This window comes from Myiozetetes cayanensis, unplaced genomic scaffold (genome assembly GCF_022539395.1).
Source record: "Myiozetetes cayanensis isolate MyiCay16 unplaced genomic scaffold, myiCay2020 scf17, whole genome shotgun sequence".
Classification (NCBI taxonomy): domain Eukaryota; kingdom Metazoa; phylum Chordata; class Aves; order Passeriformes; family Tyrannidae; genus Myiozetetes; species Myiozetetes cayanensis.
In genome coordinates, this window is record NW_026087378.1 from 13,498,545 (window position 1) to 13,517,802 (window position 19,258).

A 19,258-nucleotide genomic window follows, 5' to 3' on the forward strand; every position below is an offset into this window, starting at 1 on the left:
TTAGGTTTTAAAGTATTAACTTTATTAATAAATATACATCCATATGATGATGTAAATACAGATCATGAACACTACTCCATTCCCATACACATAATTGCACACGAGTAGCTCAAGTTCATGGACATAAAAACATACACAGTATCTAATCAGGCTTTTTACAGCAGAGGACAGGGTGCTGATACTAGTTATTGAACAGATTATTGTTTCCCCCAAAGTAAACCTGTGGAAAAGGAAATGATGAAAGATTAAAAGTATCGGAAAGTGGTTCAAATTTTAGAATACAGATTTTTCTATTTGGGGAAAAAAAAAATCACAAGGAGAAAGGTCTAATCTCTACTAAAGTCATAAATATATTTAAGCAGTGTTAAAATATATGCATTAAAATAGAGAAGAATAAACTTCTTTTGTGGTCAGAAATGAAGTCTGCAGTTCCAAGTGTTTATGATTGTTATCAGCTGCTTTAACTGTCAACTCTAAGGATAGTGTGAAACATTATTATACATATAACAAAGAACAGCAGAGCCACAGCTAATGAAACCATCACACAAATGACTTCACATTGCTCTGCCTTTTAAAGCTCTTCAAAAATGGGGGAGGGAGTTAAATTCTCATCTGAATTACTCTGTGTTTTGTAGTTCCAGGTAATTCTTTTCACAGACACATCACTCTTCACTGACAATGCTTGGTCTTGTCCTGACTGAACTCTTAAGATCCTTCAGACAAAATGAAAATATATTCATTCAGAAGAGAGATCTTTAATGGCTCTAGTTATTTCGATTAGTTCAAAGAAATCCAAGATATAAAGAACATTGCTTCAATGACAAAGCTAAGTGCTGATTTCAAAAATACTATCTTTGATATCAAAGTCAGCTGCTTCTGATGGTACCTGACTTGTTTCTGCCAAAATATGGTGCTAGCAACTTGAATCTGTCCAGTGCAAGACTTTATAGTAGCAAAATTATTTGGTTTTAAAGTTTTAAGTAAATTTAATCAAAGATGAATAGTAGTTACTATATGTATATTAAACAGTGAACTCGTATAGCATCATTAAGGAATAATAGCAAGCTAATACATTTCATTTATGTATAAATAAGACGTTAGAAACTTGATAATTAAAAGAAATTATTAAAACCCAGACTTGACATGTCGGTCTTCTGAACAGTGTTAACACACCACAGTGATCCTAGCTTATGAATAGCTGAATTATGATATAGAATATAAAATAAGCAATTTACCTTACAAGTAATGTTTTCATACTATGGGGGGAAAAGGCCAGTTTTCCCATTGGTACTGATAAAGTTGAGGCATTAACATGCTGTTTCAGTGTTTCTCATGGAAAGGAAAGTGTTGAAAAAAGCACAATGTATTCTGCAGAGTATACATAGGAAGAGCAGGAGTATTTGAAACTTCCATTTCGAGTCACTTTGAATCTCTTACCCTCTTTTTCCTTCCCCTCGCTGCAGGGCACCAGTAAACTGCAGTCAGATATAAACCAGAGCAGAACTGGGGAGTGCCCAGCACTGCACTTCTGGTCTCCTTCCCAAATCTGGAGTGCCAAGCAGCCCATTACAGACTCTGAACACTTTTCTACTTGATGCTCATCATTTCACAACTGACAACATTAATCAGTTTGTACTGGGATTATATTCCATCTGATATAATTAATAAACACTGTAATGAACAGAAATTGCTTAGGTGATTTCATTATTTCATCAGCATACTTGAATACAAATTATACTAGCAGAACAGCAATACATCTGCATTATCTCCTGACACACAGCACAGCACCAGTGAGTGGATGCACAAGTGAGGAACGGAGCAGGAGCCAACAGGATAAACAGGAGGAGGTAAGGAGTGGAGTTTCTCCAAGGGACAGTGGTGACATGCAACACGTTCCTTGCCAGCGAGGTGTGACACTCCTGCAGTGATACATTCAGCTGAAGAGGACTGCTTGCCCAGCTGAGTTCAGGAAAGAACTTAAAGCAGTCTTTAGTTGAAAAATCATCTGATTAAAAACAGCCACCACCACAACACAGATCCTGAGGGTGAATGAACTCACGTTAGCATTTGCACGTGTCAGAAGTGACATCATTCTGAGAGGGGCTGCTAAAGGTCAGACTGGAGAGTTTGCTGAGGAACAGAACGTACAACTGGATTTCAGAGCTTCAGCATGAAGAAACTATTCCTTAGGAGCAGTTTAGCTGCCATTAGTTCATCTATCGACTAAGGAGCCATCCAGTATAAGTTGAGGTTCATTGTCTTAGTTGCCAGTGCATACACAGTGCCCCCAAAACCATTCAACACACCTATTGTAAAGTACAGCAAAAGTCCAGCTCAATATGTGTTAGGCATCACTGGAACACCTGAAGGCTTGCTGCTTTTTTCCTGATAAAAAAGGTATGAAACATGACATCCGTTTCTTAAATTGTCAACACTGAAATCAAGAGGTCTCATCAAAATGACAGCAGGCCAAGAATAGCATTTATGTTAACAAAAATTATCAGCATCATTACCCATTCAGCACAAGCTCAATTAACCCAAATTTTTATGCTCCCCCAAATCTGCAAACTCCCCCCTCCCCAGATATTTCAAGCTACAAATTTATCACAAAGTCATTTTATATGTGAAATGACTTAAATGTAAACTTTCTTCCAGATTAAAAATAATCTTTAATTTCAGTCAAATAAATTTAGGACCAAGAATATGCAACATTGAGGACTGATTTTTTTGAAGTCTAGATGAAAGTATTTTACACATTCACACACTCTCTCACACTTAAAAAAAAAAAAATAAAAACACACCCAGTTGAAAAATGGAGCATTTCTTTTGGGAGGAGGGAAGGTTTTAGTTTGAGTCAAGAAAGGTATTTATAGTTAACCAACAAAATTTTTTTTTCCAGCCTGCATGCATAGATGAATTACTCTGCATCTGGGGTGTAGCAGTGCAGTAAACTGCATCCTGTTTGCATCAGCTATACAGTTTGCCTTTATAAATCATGAAAATGGTGTCCTTTGGTAGATATATAAGCTTCCATAACTTAAATATAGTATAAGTGTCAAACAACGAAATTATTGTATTCCCAGGAATATCTGGCAAAATTGAGTCTAAAAATTTGGCAACAGTGTGTATTTAAAAAGTTTAATCTGTAAACATTATAGGTTAACACTTTAAAAGCTATTAAACTGTCGCCATCTAAGCACAGGTTTTAAAGGCCAAAGCCAGAGTAAACAGCTATTTACAGATTTAAGAACTTACTGCTTAATATTAACCAAGTGCCTAACTAGAATGAACAGTACTGAATTTCTTATAAAATATTTCAAATCTCAAAGAATTATTTGTGGTTTGGTATATGTACTATTAGGCATTTCACAATTACACAGCAGAAACAGTGCAGCTAAGAGAACAGCTCTCACCCAAAGGCAAATTAACTTGTCTTAGTAAGGCTGTGAAGCTGTAACACACTGTACAAATGCTCGGGTCTCTCTAGTATCTTCAGAAGTATTTTTGGAGCACTAGTTGTAATTCACTTAATGCTACAATTCCCGAAACAAAAGCCACCTGAAATCACCTTAAAAAGGCTGGGGTTTCTTTCATTTAAGTTTTTAACTATCTATTTGAGGTCTGAAGAGGCTCCTGCAGAAGTGGACAATGTAGCTCGCTGCTTTCTTGATCAATTTTTCTTATCAAGTAAGAACTTAACTGCCTAAGTTGCTTATTTTGGGACAGGCCACATCATGATCCATCAGCCAGCTAATTCTGTCCTCCTTATTTCAAATACTTAATGCATCACCACATCTAGGTTTGTGAGAAACTGGATGTAAAATTAGGGATGTGGACGTTACCTAAGTATCGACACCGAGGCGTAATTCATCACTTCAGACTTTCTTATCAATTATGATTCAAGCCCAACAAAAGCCCCTTTAAACCAAAGCCTTCTCAGCGTGACTGTAAATGTTACGAACTGCCCTCGTAGGCTATGGCATTATTTGAACAGAAATAAAAGCCAGAAACCCAGACTGAGACAAACATCACAACAAAACGCAAGAACCATGCCCAAAATCAGCGTAAAGCAGATTAGTAGGGAGTTCCTAATTCCCTCCTTTCATTCATTAGGCTGTTTGATTTTGCCACTAGTTTCACCAGCAGCATGTACTCCTCTGCTATGCACCATAGGGTAAGGAAAAGGTGCACTGCCACAAGTATAATTTAGATTTGCAAGCCGTGATAGAGCTTTAATGCTACCTGGAGGTCTGCCTGGGCTGACTTTGTATCCTGCTGCTTTAGTTGTACCCAAGGGTCTGCCTGGACTTGTCTTAAATCCAGCTGCTTTGGTGGTCCCCAGGGGTCGGCCTGTGCTGGTCCGGTACCCTGCTGATTTGGTGGTCCCTGAGGGCCTCCCACGTTTGCCGGAGCGGTTGAGGTTTTTCTTTTTCTTCAGTTCATCTTTTGTCTCTAAACTCCTGCCACTCGTGGTCTGCAAGTGCGACTCGCCCAAGGCGTCCGGTCTCTGGCAGGCGATGGGTTTGTGGGCGACCGCGTGGCCGTACTTGCTCTGCTGGCTGGCGTAAAGGTCGAACTGATCCGCGGCTCTCACATTGTCCTCGCTCAGGCAAGAGCTCTTGCCGGTCCCACAGAAAGCTGGATTGCTGCTGGCAACAGGGTGCATCATTTTCTACCAAAAATAAAGAGAGAAGAACATGTATCGGTATATAATACTATTTTTTATTATTGTAATAGTCAGTGTTCCACAAGCAAGAATCTTTCAAAAGCTACCCGTTTCTCAAAATGAGTCCGGACTACTTGGTCTATTTTTAGTACTGATGTCAGTAAATTACTTTTTAAAATTAGTTTCATTAAGCTTTCACTTGAGGTTTTGCACAGTAACCCTTAAACATGGTTAAAAAGGATGGTTTAAACCATGTATTATTCAGATAGATATAATTAGGAAAGAAGTAAGGGAAAAAAAACCCAAGAGCATTTAAGCACCAAGATATATAGTACTGGCTCACCCACCGCGATTTCAACACCTTTCCAACCAAACCTCATCTAAATTTTAGTTGTTCTAGTTCTAAGATTAACCTGTGACTCAGCCAAGGAGAGATAAGGTATCACTCTCTTGTTTTACTAAATATAGGGGCCTAAAGATTTTTTGGTTTGTTTAACTGAGGCAAAATAATAAAGTGCTAATCAGTTTTGTCATCTCGTGTCACAATCTGTGTCAGAGAAAGAAAACAGGTAAGGCTTTCAGCAAGGCAATGGTGCCACAGTTGGGAAAGCAGAGGGATGAAATCAATCCGTAACGAAGCCGAAGGTGCTGGGTTGCAAAAATGCCACTGCTGCCCTAGTTAGGAGAGCATGTTCAAAGGGCTGGCAATGCCAACACTGAGGGAACAACTCTGGGAAAGAAAATTATATTTTCACCCATTCAGCTATCTTGGTTCTACAACTTAAATAGGCTGTAAATACTCAGCTTAAGATAGCAGTATTTAGCCATGCTGAAGACAAGATTAAGCCAATAAATATCTGGCCCACCACAGCATTTCTGTGCCCTACAGCCACACTTGGGACACCAAATACTCCTTCCCATGATAAATTTCTCTAGTAGACAGAGTCTGGAAGATTTATTATATTTTCCCCGCAATAGCCCTGGAATATCACCTACAACAACACCATTTACACTCTTACCATTGATTACTGAATTTCTTTGGCAGTTACGAATGGCTCCTCCCAGCCAGAGAGAAAGCACACAGCAGAGACAGCCTATTTACCCTGGAGTAAATCCCCGTGCTCTTTTCTCCTGATTACAAAGGATACATTCCCTGTTGGAACAGCCAATCTACCCTGGTTTCTCAAATGCACATTACAGTGCACATTACTCTTGTGCAAATATATGAATATATGTCAAAGAGTGAAATGATGATAATAATATAGTTTAAATATTAGATGTTCTAGCAGAGATAATCCAAGTGCTACAATGCTGGTGTGTTGCACGGGGTACAGCAGAGCAAAAGTGAAAGCACTGTTACTTCAGGTGGTAACTAGCAAACAAACAACTAAGAATAATTTGTAAGCCCGTGCTCAGCAAAGGACAAAGGAAGTAAGCTCAGGCCAAGAGAGCAGACAGACTTTTCCGCGCAGCAATAAAAAGCTTAAGGTCTTCCGCAATCAGCAGTCAAAAAAATTGTTATGTTTCCTTAACCCCACTAGAAAAGGGCCTGCAGTATCACAAAAAATACCTGAGATTTTTCCTGCTATGTAATTGCAAACATGAGGGTTCTAATAAAGTCCTTTTGCTGAGGAGACAGTGAAGCCCAGTGGCCCTGAAAGGCTGTTCAGCTGTTTGTTGGTACTCCAGAGACACTCAGAGTGGTGGAGCAGCATTCTCGTCTCAGGACTCATTTTGAACACAGGAATACTGGCTTTGGCCCCAAAAAGCTGCTCCAAGCTCGACTGCCACAAAGAAGCACCAGTTCAGCTGCCCAGTATCCAAGGAACACACCAGAGCTGGGAGAAGGCACTGAATGGAGCAGGGGCCTCTGCTCAGACTCGTTCCTGTGTTGCATTCTTACTCTCTGCTTTTTCTCCTCCTTACACTCGGCATGGGGGGGGTGGATTTTTCCAACAGATAGCATCAATCTTTCCAGGGGAGAACCATCACAGGTACTCCAAGACAGTGAATACATTCTGCTGCAGCTGCCAAACGCTGCAGCTCCATCCCCACCAGCATGTGTTTTGTGTCTGCTGTAATACCACTGAGAGCTCTCAGTGAACTCCAACTTCACACACAAGACCTGGCTGGTGCTGCTCTGCCTTCCATCTGGCAACAACCAGTATCACTGGAATGGATGAGTGAAGAAAGATGTACCAATCAGTAACTGTTTAAAACTTCTTGCAAGAGGAAGCTTAAACAACCCCAAATCTGGGTGAAAAGCTGCCAATAGCATTTTTTTTTTATGCTTTCCCCCCTCCCCACACCGTTTCTCATTAAACCATGAAAATTTCAAGTAGTAGCCAAGGTTTCTATTCTGTGTTTTTTGATTTAAGACTTTTTTTTTTTGAGAAGTTTTGAAAAGGAAATCTGTAATCGAGCTTAATTACCCTACCATGGCCATCTCCAGCACAGCTTTACTTCATTCACATTACAGCAGGGAATAAAAGAATGTAGTGAGTCTATCTGTAGAGTGGAAGCAGGTTTCTTGGCAGGGAGAAATACAGTATAAAGGAGAATTGGTATAAAATGCAAAGCTATGCCAATTTAAAAATCACACTCCAGCTAAATTGTATAGCCAAACACACACAACTTTGTGTGCAAGCATTCTTGAATAAAACCCACCAGAAAAGTTTCCAACAAAATAGAACTTGCTTGTTTTAAAACCTGTAAATAGACACATAAAAATATTTGCAACAGTTTACTTAAATCAGTTTTTAAACTGATTCAACTGACTGGCTGAATAAACAAATAGTTAAGATGAGGCACTGCAGGAAGGAAATTCAGTTGTATTTCAAAATGAATCTCACTGGAAAGTGACTGTAGAGGATTTTGTGTATGGATCCTTTTCTGTCTGGTAATTTATATCTACAGAAATGCTAGGAAAGGGAGGAGACATTGGATAAGCTGCCTTTGGGAAAAGAGAGGCAGCACTAGAGCTTCCCATGCAACAAAGCATAGAAGCTCCACCACTGCTCGAAAGAAAGGGGACCATCCAGCTGGGACTCAAAGCTGGGCTGCAGGGGGATGTCTGGACATGGCAGAGACCCCTCCCTGTCCCCTAAATGCAGGTTGATGTACCATACAGCTCTAGTTTACAGCTGCTAAGGCTCCCAGGACTGATATGGCCCATTGCTCTCCAGGCTTGAAACCCTGCAGAAAATCCCCACTCGTGGCTTGTTCACTACACAAAATTTGAAGATCAAAGCTCCTCCAATGACCTTACATAAAATCACATTACACAGCCCCCTTGGGTTGTGACCTGATGCTGTCTTTGGCTTTCAAACATCAAGCCCTTTGTCTTCTTCACGGGCAGAATTCAGCTGCCAGCACAGACAAGGTGAAACCTTTGATGAGCAGAGAAGCTCTCAAGCCCCCCAGAACAGGCCCTTGCTGAGTAGCTGTTTTATACTGAGCACTGGACCTGTGACCCATTATCTGCTCTGAGCAGAATAATCAGTTCCAACACAAGCAGCACAACTGCTCTGCTCTCACCCAGCCCAGCCTGTGCTCCGTGGCCTGGTGAGCTCCAGAACAGACCTGACTCAGCAAGCGCTTCTGACCTCGGATAAAACACACGAGAATCAGAGCAAAACGGAGCAGAACTGGAAGGACATCTGTATTAGAGCTTTCCAAATGATGAACACCAGGAAAGGTAAAGTCCTCTTGCCAGCAGGACAGTTTTGCTTGTCATGTATTTTCAGAGGTTTCCAGTGCTGAGCTTGCAATGGTTTCAGCAGGGTCGGTGGAGCTGCAGGAAGCTGTAGCAGGACATTTTCATCACCATCCAACACACACAAAGTCCGTGACAGCTACAGAAGGACACAGCAGCTACAAGTATCATTTGTGCCCAGCTCTCTGCAGGCCTGGAGCGAGCACAGGCCGGGCTCTGTTCGGGATGTCGATAAAGGGCTCTCTGTGCCACGTTCCTCAGCACAGGCCCTGGGGAGCTGCAAAGGGCTCCACTGCTTGCCAGGGGGGTTTGAGCAGCAGCAGCAGCAGCAGCAGGAATATTATCCCTTTCAAGACTGCAACAGAGATATGGTATCAGTTCTGTCCTTCCCTCGAAGGACAGCATGGGGGAGAAATCCTTTCATCACTCACTGAAAAGAATGAATTCTCTCAGTTTAAATGTTTTTCAAGTGTCCCTTTTATTGTCAGCTCCTTTTTTACAGGTTAACTAAAGTAGGGCCCTACCAATTTTTAAAACCCTGTAACTGCTCGCTTTCACAAAGTTGCACCTTACTCTGAGTATTCCTATAAACGTAAATATTTTTAAACTTCTAAGTATGAAATTCTATCAGTGGCACAACACACACTGTAACACCTGAACCTACAACTGAAATCTAATCTACTCGTGAAGCTTGATAAGCAGTTTCTCCACACTGTGCTTATGAAGCCCTTTCTGAAGTTGGTGCAAAATTTCATTTTTCTCACCATCTGACACGAGGTAAAATATATTAAAAACTGACAAAATATAAGAAATAATCTCTTTCCAGCAGTGACTTGCTAGAGCTACTACATGACAATATGTGACTGCAGATTGAAGAGCCAACAGTTCTGGAAACTATCTCAATTACTCTTAGTTTCTATCTCAATTACTCTTAGTGCAAAAACACTAAGAAATTAAGAGTTCCCCAAGTAATACAAGAATTTACAAGTACGGTCCTCCCCCCAGTGATCATGGGTAATTTCCTTACGTGAAGTTAAGGGAAGAGTTATTTGGAGCTGCAACACCCACCTCCTTCAAATTCCTCTTCCCCAGTTGAGCCAGGCAGAGGGGAAGCTTTCCCCTCACCAAGGTCTGTGATTCCTGCTCCTCACCAGAGCTGCAGCCCTGGGTGCTCCTCTGAGCCCCCAGAGTTGAAGGGGTTTGACTCAGACACCCTTGGAAAACAATGCTCTCCACAGCCTAAGCCCCAGCTTTGTCAGACAGACAGAGCTCAGCTGCTCTCACCACGGCTTGGTGCTGGCAAGGCTGAGTGCCAACTAAACTCAACTTTTAGGGTTCATTCATGATTTGATTGAAAAACCAGGTAAACAAGTAATCATCAGGATTTCTAACCCTTTTAAAAAAGAAATAAGTCATATCCAAGGGCAGAGTTTCACTCGATGCAAACATCAGCAAGGACATCAGCTGACTTCTTCCCACCCCAAAACTAAGATCACATATGATGATGAGGACACTTAAAAGGGTAAGACAGCTTCAGAAAAATTAGGGAAGATGGTATCAATGATTTAATTACCCGTGCACCTCCAGTTACACTGACACAACTGAGAGTCTGGTTTCATAATCAATAGAAACCACTCTGAATCCACACTTTCTGAACGGGACAATCTTGCCCTTTCCTCTTCTCCCACATTCCCATTCCTTGTGCCAACACTAACAATTGTGCAAGAGCAAGGCAAATCAACACCAGGGATCTCATCCAGGTGAAAACTAATCCACCAAGAGAGCAAAAGCAACAGTTTGTGGGAAAGAAAGGAACAGAAATGCACATTCCCATTAGCACAGAGACAGGCTGAGGTCCCAGGTCAGCCTGGGTAACCACGTTACCCACTGGTTGCCACTGACCCATTCCCTGGTCCCTGTTACTCAAAAAAACCCCCAAAAAACAATCAGGCCTTAAAACCATGGTCTTAATGGAGTTGGAAGTCCTGGCTGGCAGTGCAGGGAATGAGGTTGGAGAAAAACCCCACAGCTGGGGATGGAGCAGCACAGCCACCAGGCCAGACAGACTGGCTGTGGAGAGCAGAGCGAAACTGCACCCTGATTATTCTGTGGTTCTCTAATTACCAAACTTCAAGGCAAACCAAATATGCATATGAATGATGGAGCAGGTAGAGGTGGATCTTTATAAAGGAAGGATTATTAGTATTTGTGAATTGTCCATTCACCTCAAGGAGCTATTCCCAAGTAAAGTGGAGCAGCCCTTGCCACAGCCTAGAACAAGGGCTTTGAGGAGCCGGAGATGCTTATTCATCTCCGTGGGTGTTCTCCCCCACCCGCTCCTCTCCCCGGGGAACAGACCTTGCTGCAGCCTAGAACAACAGCTCCGAGAGGTAAGAGGTGCTCATTCATCTCAGTGGGTGTTCTCACCTACCCTCTCCTCTCTCCCCAGCCTGCTCCCACCAAAGGGTTCAGAAGCTTAAGAGATGGATCGAGCTTCTCCTTCCTTTTCTCTGTGACAGGACTGCTACAAAACGCTCTGGACACTGGTGCACGTCCCCCAAGAGTGCAAAGGGCTCTGGACACCTGCCCACACACCCACAAACACAGCCAGAGCAGCACGCTTTTGTGACACTGCAGAAAGGCAAAATCCACTTGTTGCATCTGTTTAACAGTGGTCAGAGGGCAAACACGCACGACTTGTTTTGTCTAAGGCTGCATCTAAAACCTGAAGGCTATGGATGAAGACACACGTGCACACACACACACAAAAAGTTGTAAGAGAAATCATACCATCTGAAAATTGAAATAGAAATAAGTAATAATTTAATAAATATAGAGTGCTCCTCCTACTCTTTCATTTTACAAAAATAAAAACCACATGAATCAAAATAACTGTTACTTTCTTTAGAGAGATAACCAGAGAGAACTACACGCAAATTAAAGATGCAACTATTCACAAAATTAATTGCCCCAGAAGGACTGCACACAAACAAGGATGAACTAAACTATCTGTAACTACCCCCAAGAATACACAGCCCTGCCACGCGTTATGTGAGAACGCAGTGAGGCTCTCCAGGTACCCCGACCTGCAGGTGAGCCAAGGCATCCGCTACCTGGGCACGCCAGGAAACACATCCACGGGCTGGACGAACGCATCCAGCCCCCGCACGCTAAAGGGAACACGCTGCAAGTGAAAAGCCCCGCACACCCCCCCCATCCTCTCGCCCGGGGCTGTGGGTGCCGCGGGCAGTGAACAATCGCCGGGAGGGCCCGGCCGCACCTGGAGCGGCCGCGGGCCGGCCCAGGGCACAAAGGGGCGGCTCGGCTGCCCCTGGCCCGGCCCGGCCCGGCCCGGCCGCCGCGGGGGCACCGCCCGGGGGTCGCGGCCCGCCTGAGGGGCACGGGCAGGGCCCGGTGCTCGGCCCGGGCACGGCCGGGCGGCGATGGCGCAGCTCCCCTCGCACAGCCCCCCTCACGGAGCTCTCCCCTGGCGCGGGGCCGCGGGATCCCCTGAGCGGCGGGGAGGGCGCGGAGCGGGGCTCTCCTTTCCTCTTCTCTCCTCTCTTCCCTCCCCGCTCCGCTCCGCCTGCTCCTCCCCCGCCAGCCGCGGCTCCATCTTGCCCTCCCGCCGCCTCCCCACGGCGCGGAGCAGGGTCCGGGGCGCGCGGGCCGGGCCCGCACCTACCTGCGGGTGCTCGGGGCGGCGGCGGGGCGGGCGGGAGCGCGGCCGCCTCCCCACACCGCGCCGGGCGCTGCAGGGAGGGGCGGCGGGCCGGGCGCGGCGCTGCGGCGGCGGGCGCGGGCGGCGGCGCGGGCGGGGCGCGCTCCCGGGCGGGGCCGCGCCGCGGAGGCGCGCGCGGGGCGGGGCCGGCGCGGCCCCTCCCGCCGCCCGGCGCTGAGGGCCGCGCGCCCGCCGCCATTTTGTGGGGCGGGCGGGAGGAGGCGAGGCCGGAGGGGCTCGTCCTGTGTGCTTTAAACGCTGTAAATAACTAAGCACGGGAAACGGGGGTGCGGTATTCCCTGTGCTTCCATTGCTGTCGTTTGGATAGAGGAGCGCGGTGTCTCCCGTTCCAAAAGTGCGCACAGAGCCAATCAGAGCCAATCTAATCGATCGGATTCAGTGTAAGCAATCAATCTAATCAATCTGAGATCACCGAGTCCAACCTATGACCCAACACCACCACATCAACTAGACCATGGCACAGAGTGCCACGTCCAGTCTTTCCTCAGACACCTGGGTCAGCGATTCCACCACACACAGTCCATTATGGAATCAGCTTTAGGACTATTAGATTATTGTATCAGGTCAGTTCTCTTTCCTTGCTGCACCCATTCCCAACACAGCTCACACAGGCTTGGGTCTGTGCAGGGACACGAAATATTTCTTATTTTCCTTATTAAACGTTTTGCTCTGTTTCCCCCATGATCTGAAGAGTTCAGTATTGCAACAGCACTTCCCTATAAACCAGCCTTCATACCTTCAGGCGGGAACAGCAGCTCCAACTGTTTCCAGAGAGATCCCATAGAAACAGGAATTTTAAGTGCCCAACGCGTAACCTTCTGTCCCCAAGGTCAAGTTTTCGTGAAACAATGTGAGAGCCCGCTTGGTGGAGGGCCATGACCAACACATTTTTTATCCTTACGCCTTCCTGCCCTCTGTTAGCACCCTTGGGCCATTGACAGACAGCAACAACACATCTGCAAACCACAGGGTCTAAATGAACAGATCAGTCCTTAAATGACCGATGTACGGGAGAGCCTGAAAGATGCTCTGTGTTATTCAGATGAGGTTTCAGGAAAAAAAAAAGGAAAAAAAAAAAAAGACCAGGAAAGAAAAAGAACCTGCAGCTTTTACAAATGGCTAATTCTTTTTTTCTAAGTATTTTCCTCTCCTGCTGTTGTCTGGGGAGCTGACTAACTGTATCCCAACACCGTGATGTTCCATCTCTACAGTACTTGGGAGTTATTCAGGCCGAAAATTGCTGTGAAACATCCTGCCAAGATGACGTTTCATATTTTTGCCAGCGCTTCCTAACGCATGCAGGAATCCTCACTTGCAATATAAGAAAGCAGCAGGGAAAAGCAGCATTTATTTAGCTTAATTTAGCAAATGATTCCGTTTATTTACAAAGTTCGTCTTTGCGCTGTTTAAACTCCTGTTGGAAATGCTGCTGCCAAGGAAGAACGGTTCAGTTTGATACCTTTTTGGTATCCTTGCTAACTCACGCAGACAGAGGAAATGTAGGTTTTAAGGAAAATCCTTAATCTTAACTTTCAGCGTAACATTTTCCTTGCTCGGCAGTTCATTTCAGAGCAGTTGCCCCGTGGTATTTATTGTTCCGAGAAACGTTTGTGATGATGAACTTTGTACTCAGAATGGCCAAAGTATAAAATAACTTAATCATATGCTCCCTCCATGGGAGGTGATTAATAATTTCGTAGCTCACTAGAACAACTTAGTTCTGAGATGTTAATTAATTTACCTCTGCTTATGTTGGTCAGCTTGACAATTTTGTATCTCTCAGTTTGACTAAAGAAAAATATTTAAATCTGTTTCAGATGAGAAGTCTCAGAGAAGCAATGTTTGGGTGGCAATCACTCAGGCTAATGGTCATTTATTTAAAAACAATTGTTTCCACTGTAGCTAAAACTACGAAAACAAATCTTCCTGCCTAGCACTGTATAAACATTGTACAAAATGTACATTTTGGGACAAATTTGAGTCCAGCTGTGCCCCTTTTATCTTCGCATTTTTAGGCTGCTCTCCGCCTCCACTCCTCCATACGGCACAGGGAGCTGGAAGCCAGGATTTATTCTGCAAACGCCCAAGCTCTAAGAACACAAACTTGTTTAAGCTGAGACCATATTTGGAAGAGATCTGGGTCAAGAAAAATAATCAAAGGAAAGTGCATTCCTGGGGCATCACGTGAGGAGGGAGAACGCGCTCAGGGCCCGGCGCTCACGGCCGGGGGAGCGGAGGGGCCGTGCACGACCCTCCTGGGAACCCACAGGCAAGGGCTGGTCTGACACCACCTCCACCCCGGGAACCACCTCCCCAGGGAATTCAGGTTCTCGTAAATGTGGGGTTCAAGGACCATCAGCAGTGTTATGTCCACGGCAGGAAGTTAAAAACTAACTCTGGCAAGCATCCATCCTTACAGACTCATGTACCTGTCTCGAGCCCTGTCAATGGTTTTGCTGAAGCAACCACCCTTCCTTACAGCTGTACACAAGCCTGAAGGACTGAAATACCAAAGTGCTCCCTCGACTCCAGCATTCTTTTTCTTATTTTAGGAAGATCTCAAATCCAGCCTTTGGTGTTTATTTTATATTTGGCTGTTACAATTGCAGAATTTCAGCAAAACTTTGCTTAAAAAAAAAATCTTTTAATTTTTCTGTCTTCCACTTGGAAGACTTGAGGAAGAAAAGCTCCTACAGATGGCACTTTGAGCCTCTGAGTCTTTTATTCAATTAGCAGCCAAATACACATTTAAATAGCTTGCAGTGGTTTAACTGTACAAGTAAACTCTCCGACAGCCAGCACAGGGAAAAGCTGCAGAACATGCCCGGCTTGTGCTCTATGCTCATTACATGCTCGTTACAGCTTTCACAGCATCAAACCTAACAGCAAAGTAGGCCTTGAGCTGCCTGTTTAATGAAACAGAGGGTGGCAACAACGTACCAGATAGTTCAGGGAGTATAAAATTCTCAATTGCCATTGCACGCACTTTTTATCTTGCTGTGGATTTTTTCCCCCATGCAAAACACTGGATTTAGTCTCTCCTGTTTTCCTGGCTAGGGAATGAACCCTTCACAGTGTGGTGGGGATTACTGCTGTGTGCATCCCTGGTGGGCCACTTGCAGGGAGGATGGAGGAGCCAGCCGGGCTGCGATCAGGGGCTCGCTCTCACTCCTGCTGCCCCACATTGTTGTGACACAACCAGGAGCTCACCCAGGATCCAGCACCAAACACCTGCATCACCTATCCACCCAAAACACCACTATTTACTCACACACTGAAAGCATAAAGCACCCTTGAAAGCTGGCAGTGGGTCACCTGGGGCAGGTGACAGAACAAGCTCTGCTTATTATGTGTATTTGAAAAGTAAAAAACCAACAAATACGGCATCCCTGCATCTTCTGAACAACTGGCAACAGGAATCCAACCAGGGCAGATTCCCTGGAGAGCTGCCAAACTGGGATGTTTACAAAGATCTTGTCTATATCCATGGACACACTTGGGAAGAACTAAATATAGTGTTTTCCACCACTTCATTGTATCTCCTCCAAACTTCTATTCTAAGCTTGTTTCCACTATTTTTTCCCCTGTGTGTTTGTTAATTTGAGAGTTTCTTTTCCTCTGGTTTATATGCATTTTGCTCCTGCTTTCTATGTATCCAAAGACCTTCACTGTGACTTTCTTAACTGAGTGTGAGCTTTGTCCCCTTTCCAGCAGAAAAACAAAAGCACAAACTGCTGTTCACATCACCCTACTCCAAACAGTCTGAGTTTAACTGTCAGAGGAAAAAACACACAAGCAGTGCAAGTGCAGAAAACAGAGGAGCTATTCAGAAAGACAGTTTCTGAAAAATATACATTGAAATTATTTTTTTTATTTTTGCTGGAATTTAAAAAACATAAGAATATTGACATTGCATTTAAAACCCCCAGGAAGTTAAAGATTATACATTGTTGCATCTCTGAAAACCAACAAAAATGTCTCCACCATGCCTTTTTTAGGAGATACCACTATATGTGGGAACATTTTGAAACAAGATTTTTTAAAGACATGTCAGGTCTGTCCAAACTTGCACGTGCTATTCATTAAATACACCAAAATCTGTCCCTCTTCTGGCAAGGGACACTGTCTAAAAGTCAGACAATTCCAAGAACAAGTGGTATGAAACACATCAAACCCCAGTTCTTAAGGGAAGGAAACCTGATGTATTTAAAGGGCATCACAGGGCTTTAGTCCGAGCTTTCTCTTTCGAGTTTTGAGAAGTGTCACTGTGTGTGCTGCTCCTCCTGCCCTACTCCATGTATTAATAGTGGCAAGCACTGCATTAGGGGTGCTCTCATCCTAAATGCAGACTGCAAAGCTGGTGCAATCATTCCTTTCCTTTCCTACATTGCAAATAAGGGGCAGGGTATGCAGGCAGAAAGAGTCCCTCGAATTACCTGCAGTTTGGAAAGAGGAGTTGTGAATTTACCCAGATTGTGTGATTTGTCTCCGCCGGGGTTAAAGCAGTATATACACAGCTGGTTTAAAATGACACATTTCTCCTCCATGTGTCAGTTCAGAAAAGCTTTCTACACAAGTCCTTTCCAAAGTCATCATCTTGAAAGTCTTGCAGCTGCTAGAATGAGACAGTTCAAATTGCTACTGCTTCTGCTCCAGACAAGCACTGTCCGTCAGGAATACTAATGCTTATGGGGAGGAGACCTCCCAGAGCAAGGTCTTGCCTGGCCCAGCAGCTTTTGGACTGCAACGAGGGTGAATAGCTGTGGAATTCATTCATAAATACCATTATTCATTTTTACTTAAAGCCACGACCTAACAGCAATAAAGATGAAAGGATGACAATCCCGGGGGAATGATCACGTTAAGAGGATATATAAGAACACTATAAAAGAGCGACAAAGTTGTATTTCATTAAAAAAGGAGGTTTCTCTCTTTTTCCTGCAAATTCCTTTTTAAACTAAATCAGGCTTTCATTCTTATGTCACAGAAGGTGGGGGAAAAAAAATCAAATCCTAAAATTCTCATGTTTAGAAAAAAACCAGGGAAACTACTGTCATACTACAAAACATTTCACTTTACAAAAAACCCAGAGAGTTATTTTATTATGTATGAGAAAGACAAAATGGGACATGAGAGGGATAAGAAGATCTTAAAACAAGACCTCAAGGATTTCTGCATAAGGTTCTTTACTCTGATCATTGCAAGACTCTCTGACCTTAGGGGGACATTTGTCCAGGGAAGTGATGTGTGTGGAACCAGCCAGAGAGATCTGTGGACCAGGAGAGAAATCCTGCCTTTATTTTGGTGTTTTATCATTTTTCCAGTATAAATTGATATGGTGTGACCCATCCCAACAAAATGAAGCAGGTACATTCTAACAATTCCCAATGCAAATCCCAACATGGTTTAATTTACTTAACAGTATACTGCCTGTCATAAAAATTAAAATCTGTTTATTTCATGTTCCTTCTGATGAAAAGTATATATAAAATGCACTTTTAAATTAAATCACATTCTGCCCAAACTGGTCTGCTTTAAGACTGATAACTTCAGTGGAGAGAATTAAAATGCTTCAGGCAAGGATCAATTTTCTGTTAAAAAACGTCCGCAGGACAAAATAAAAAAAAAAAAAAAAAGAAATTCTTAATTTACAATAAGCAATGTAAACAGCAGAAAAAACAGAAGCCACAAAGTTTCACGCACCAGCTGCTGACAGACAGAGAACTCCAAACACTCATAGAACTTTGTATCTTCCTTTGTTGGTTGGTTGGTAAGAATTTTGCTGCAAATAAAGGAGAGGATAATCACAGTTAAAAGTGAAAATGGATAAATGAATTGCAATAAACCACCACTAGATTAGCAGCTGGGTATGCTGCAAAGCCACAGCAAAACAGATCTCTCAACATATATAAAATATTAAACTGTGGGGAATAATTCTCCTCTCCCCTGCCTGAAGGTGCTGAAATTAGGAAATGTCTTGGGACCCAACTCTTTGAGGGGTCCTCATTCAAGAAGTTCTGTCAATGTGTTATCTCCATCTGCTGGCTGGATAACAGCCGTGTTCTGGCTGAGTAAACAGAGCCACAGATTTTTAGGTTGTTCAGTGAAACGGGGTTTTTAAGATCTGTAGGTACCAGTCCCTGATACTCATAAAAACACATGCCAGAGTGCCAACATCTGCAGAAGTCAATCCCAAAAAGCACAAATTAAGGCACTTTCCCACTGCATTCTGGATATTTGACTCACCAATCTGATGAGCTCCTCTTTTATAAGTCGTGTGATTTCTGCCTTTGCTTTCTGTACAGCCAGTTCATTGGCACCTGCAGACAAAAACCATGAATTATCATCTGAAACACTCTCTGTACGTGAGGCCTGCACTGCTGGTTCTTCTCAGCAGCACAGCAGAACTTGCTGAACCTCCTCAGCTGAAGAGCACCCTAGCACTGCACTCTGGCCTGCCACGGCTCCACTGTGTTCTGCTTTAAGGCAGATACTTAAACCATCCATAAATTGTACTTTCCAGAATTATGCAGGATTAGATGTTTCTTTGAGAAAAATTCTACTCAACCACCATGACATTTGCAAAGTTTTTGTTGTAGTAGTTGATGCAATTTCTTATGCCTTCAACAGCCTAAACCCACAGAATTCTATTTTCTTCCTTATTTCACAATGGCACTGATCTCTTTGTGCTTATTCCATTTTTTCTTTTTACTCTTCTTTTTCCCTCTCCTCCAAACTGATTCCATACACATTTGCTGTTGTTCTGTGGCAGGTGAGGAGAAGCATCTCTGTGATCCCCACAGATCATATGACAAAATGTAGGAAGATAAACAAGTGGGGTTTTTTTAGTAACTGCAAAATAAATACAGTGGTCTGTAACTCAGTAAGTACCCAAACACTGACTACAGACATTCCATGTCTAATTTCAAAATCAGACTCACAGCTTTAATGGCAACATTTCTAAAAAGGAATACATACTTTCTATAGCCAAATAAATCTTTCGTTCTCCTTCCTTGGGTTCTTTGCCTGGAGGGAAATAAGTCCCCCTGATTGTAATAGCAGCTTCAGAATATTCACTGATTCTCTGCAGTGCTTCTTTGGAGGTAACTTTCCATCTGGCAGTCTGCAAGGCAAG

At 43.6% G+C, this 19,258-nt stretch overlaps 2 protein-coding genes across 7 annotated transcripts in view; both read right to left on the reverse strand.

Moving 5' to 3' along the window:
• Positions 1 to 17,847, reverse strand: CUNH5orf24 (chromosome unknown C5orf24 homolog). 3 transcript variants are annotated; one of them, XM_050312434.1, is made up of 3 exons: positions 12,067 to 12,163; positions 4,243 to 4,672; positions 1 to 2,385 (listed from the first exon to the last, which is right to left on the reverse strand). In XM_050312434.1, the coding sequence occupies exons 2-3, from the start codon at positions 4,667 to 4,669 to the stop codon at positions 2,345 to 2,347; spliced, it is 468 nt and encodes a 155-aa protein (XP_050168391.1). In that variant the 5' UTR covers positions 4,670 to 4,672; positions 12,067 to 12,163; the 3' UTR covers positions 1 to 2,344. The 3 variants fall into 3 exon arrangements, with proteins under 3 accessions (XP_050168391.1, XP_050168389.1, XP_050168390.1); XM_050312432.1 differs by lacking the exon at positions 12,067 to 12,163 and adding an exon at positions 17,827 to 17,847 and having other exon boundaries at positions 1 to 4,672; XM_050312433.1 differs by having other exon boundaries at positions 1 to 4,672.
• Positions 15,962 to 19,258, reverse strand: part of DDX46 (DEAD-box helicase 46) — a 16,300-nt gene continuing 13,003 nt past the window's right edge. The window contains exons 21-24 of one of the 4 annotated variants that reach the window (XM_050312401.1): positions 19,102 to 19,246; positions 18,370 to 18,443; positions 17,827 to 17,905; positions 15,962 to 16,883 (exon numbers count right to left, since the gene is read on the reverse strand). In XM_050312401.1, coding sequence (XP_050168358.1) covers positions 17,858 to 17,905; positions 18,370 to 18,443; positions 19,102 to 19,246 — 267 coding nt within the window. In that variant the 3' untranslated portion in view covers positions 15,962 to 16,883; positions 17,827 to 17,857. The other 3 variants (XM_050312400.1, XM_050312399.1, XM_050312398.1) reach the window with 3 other exon arrangements.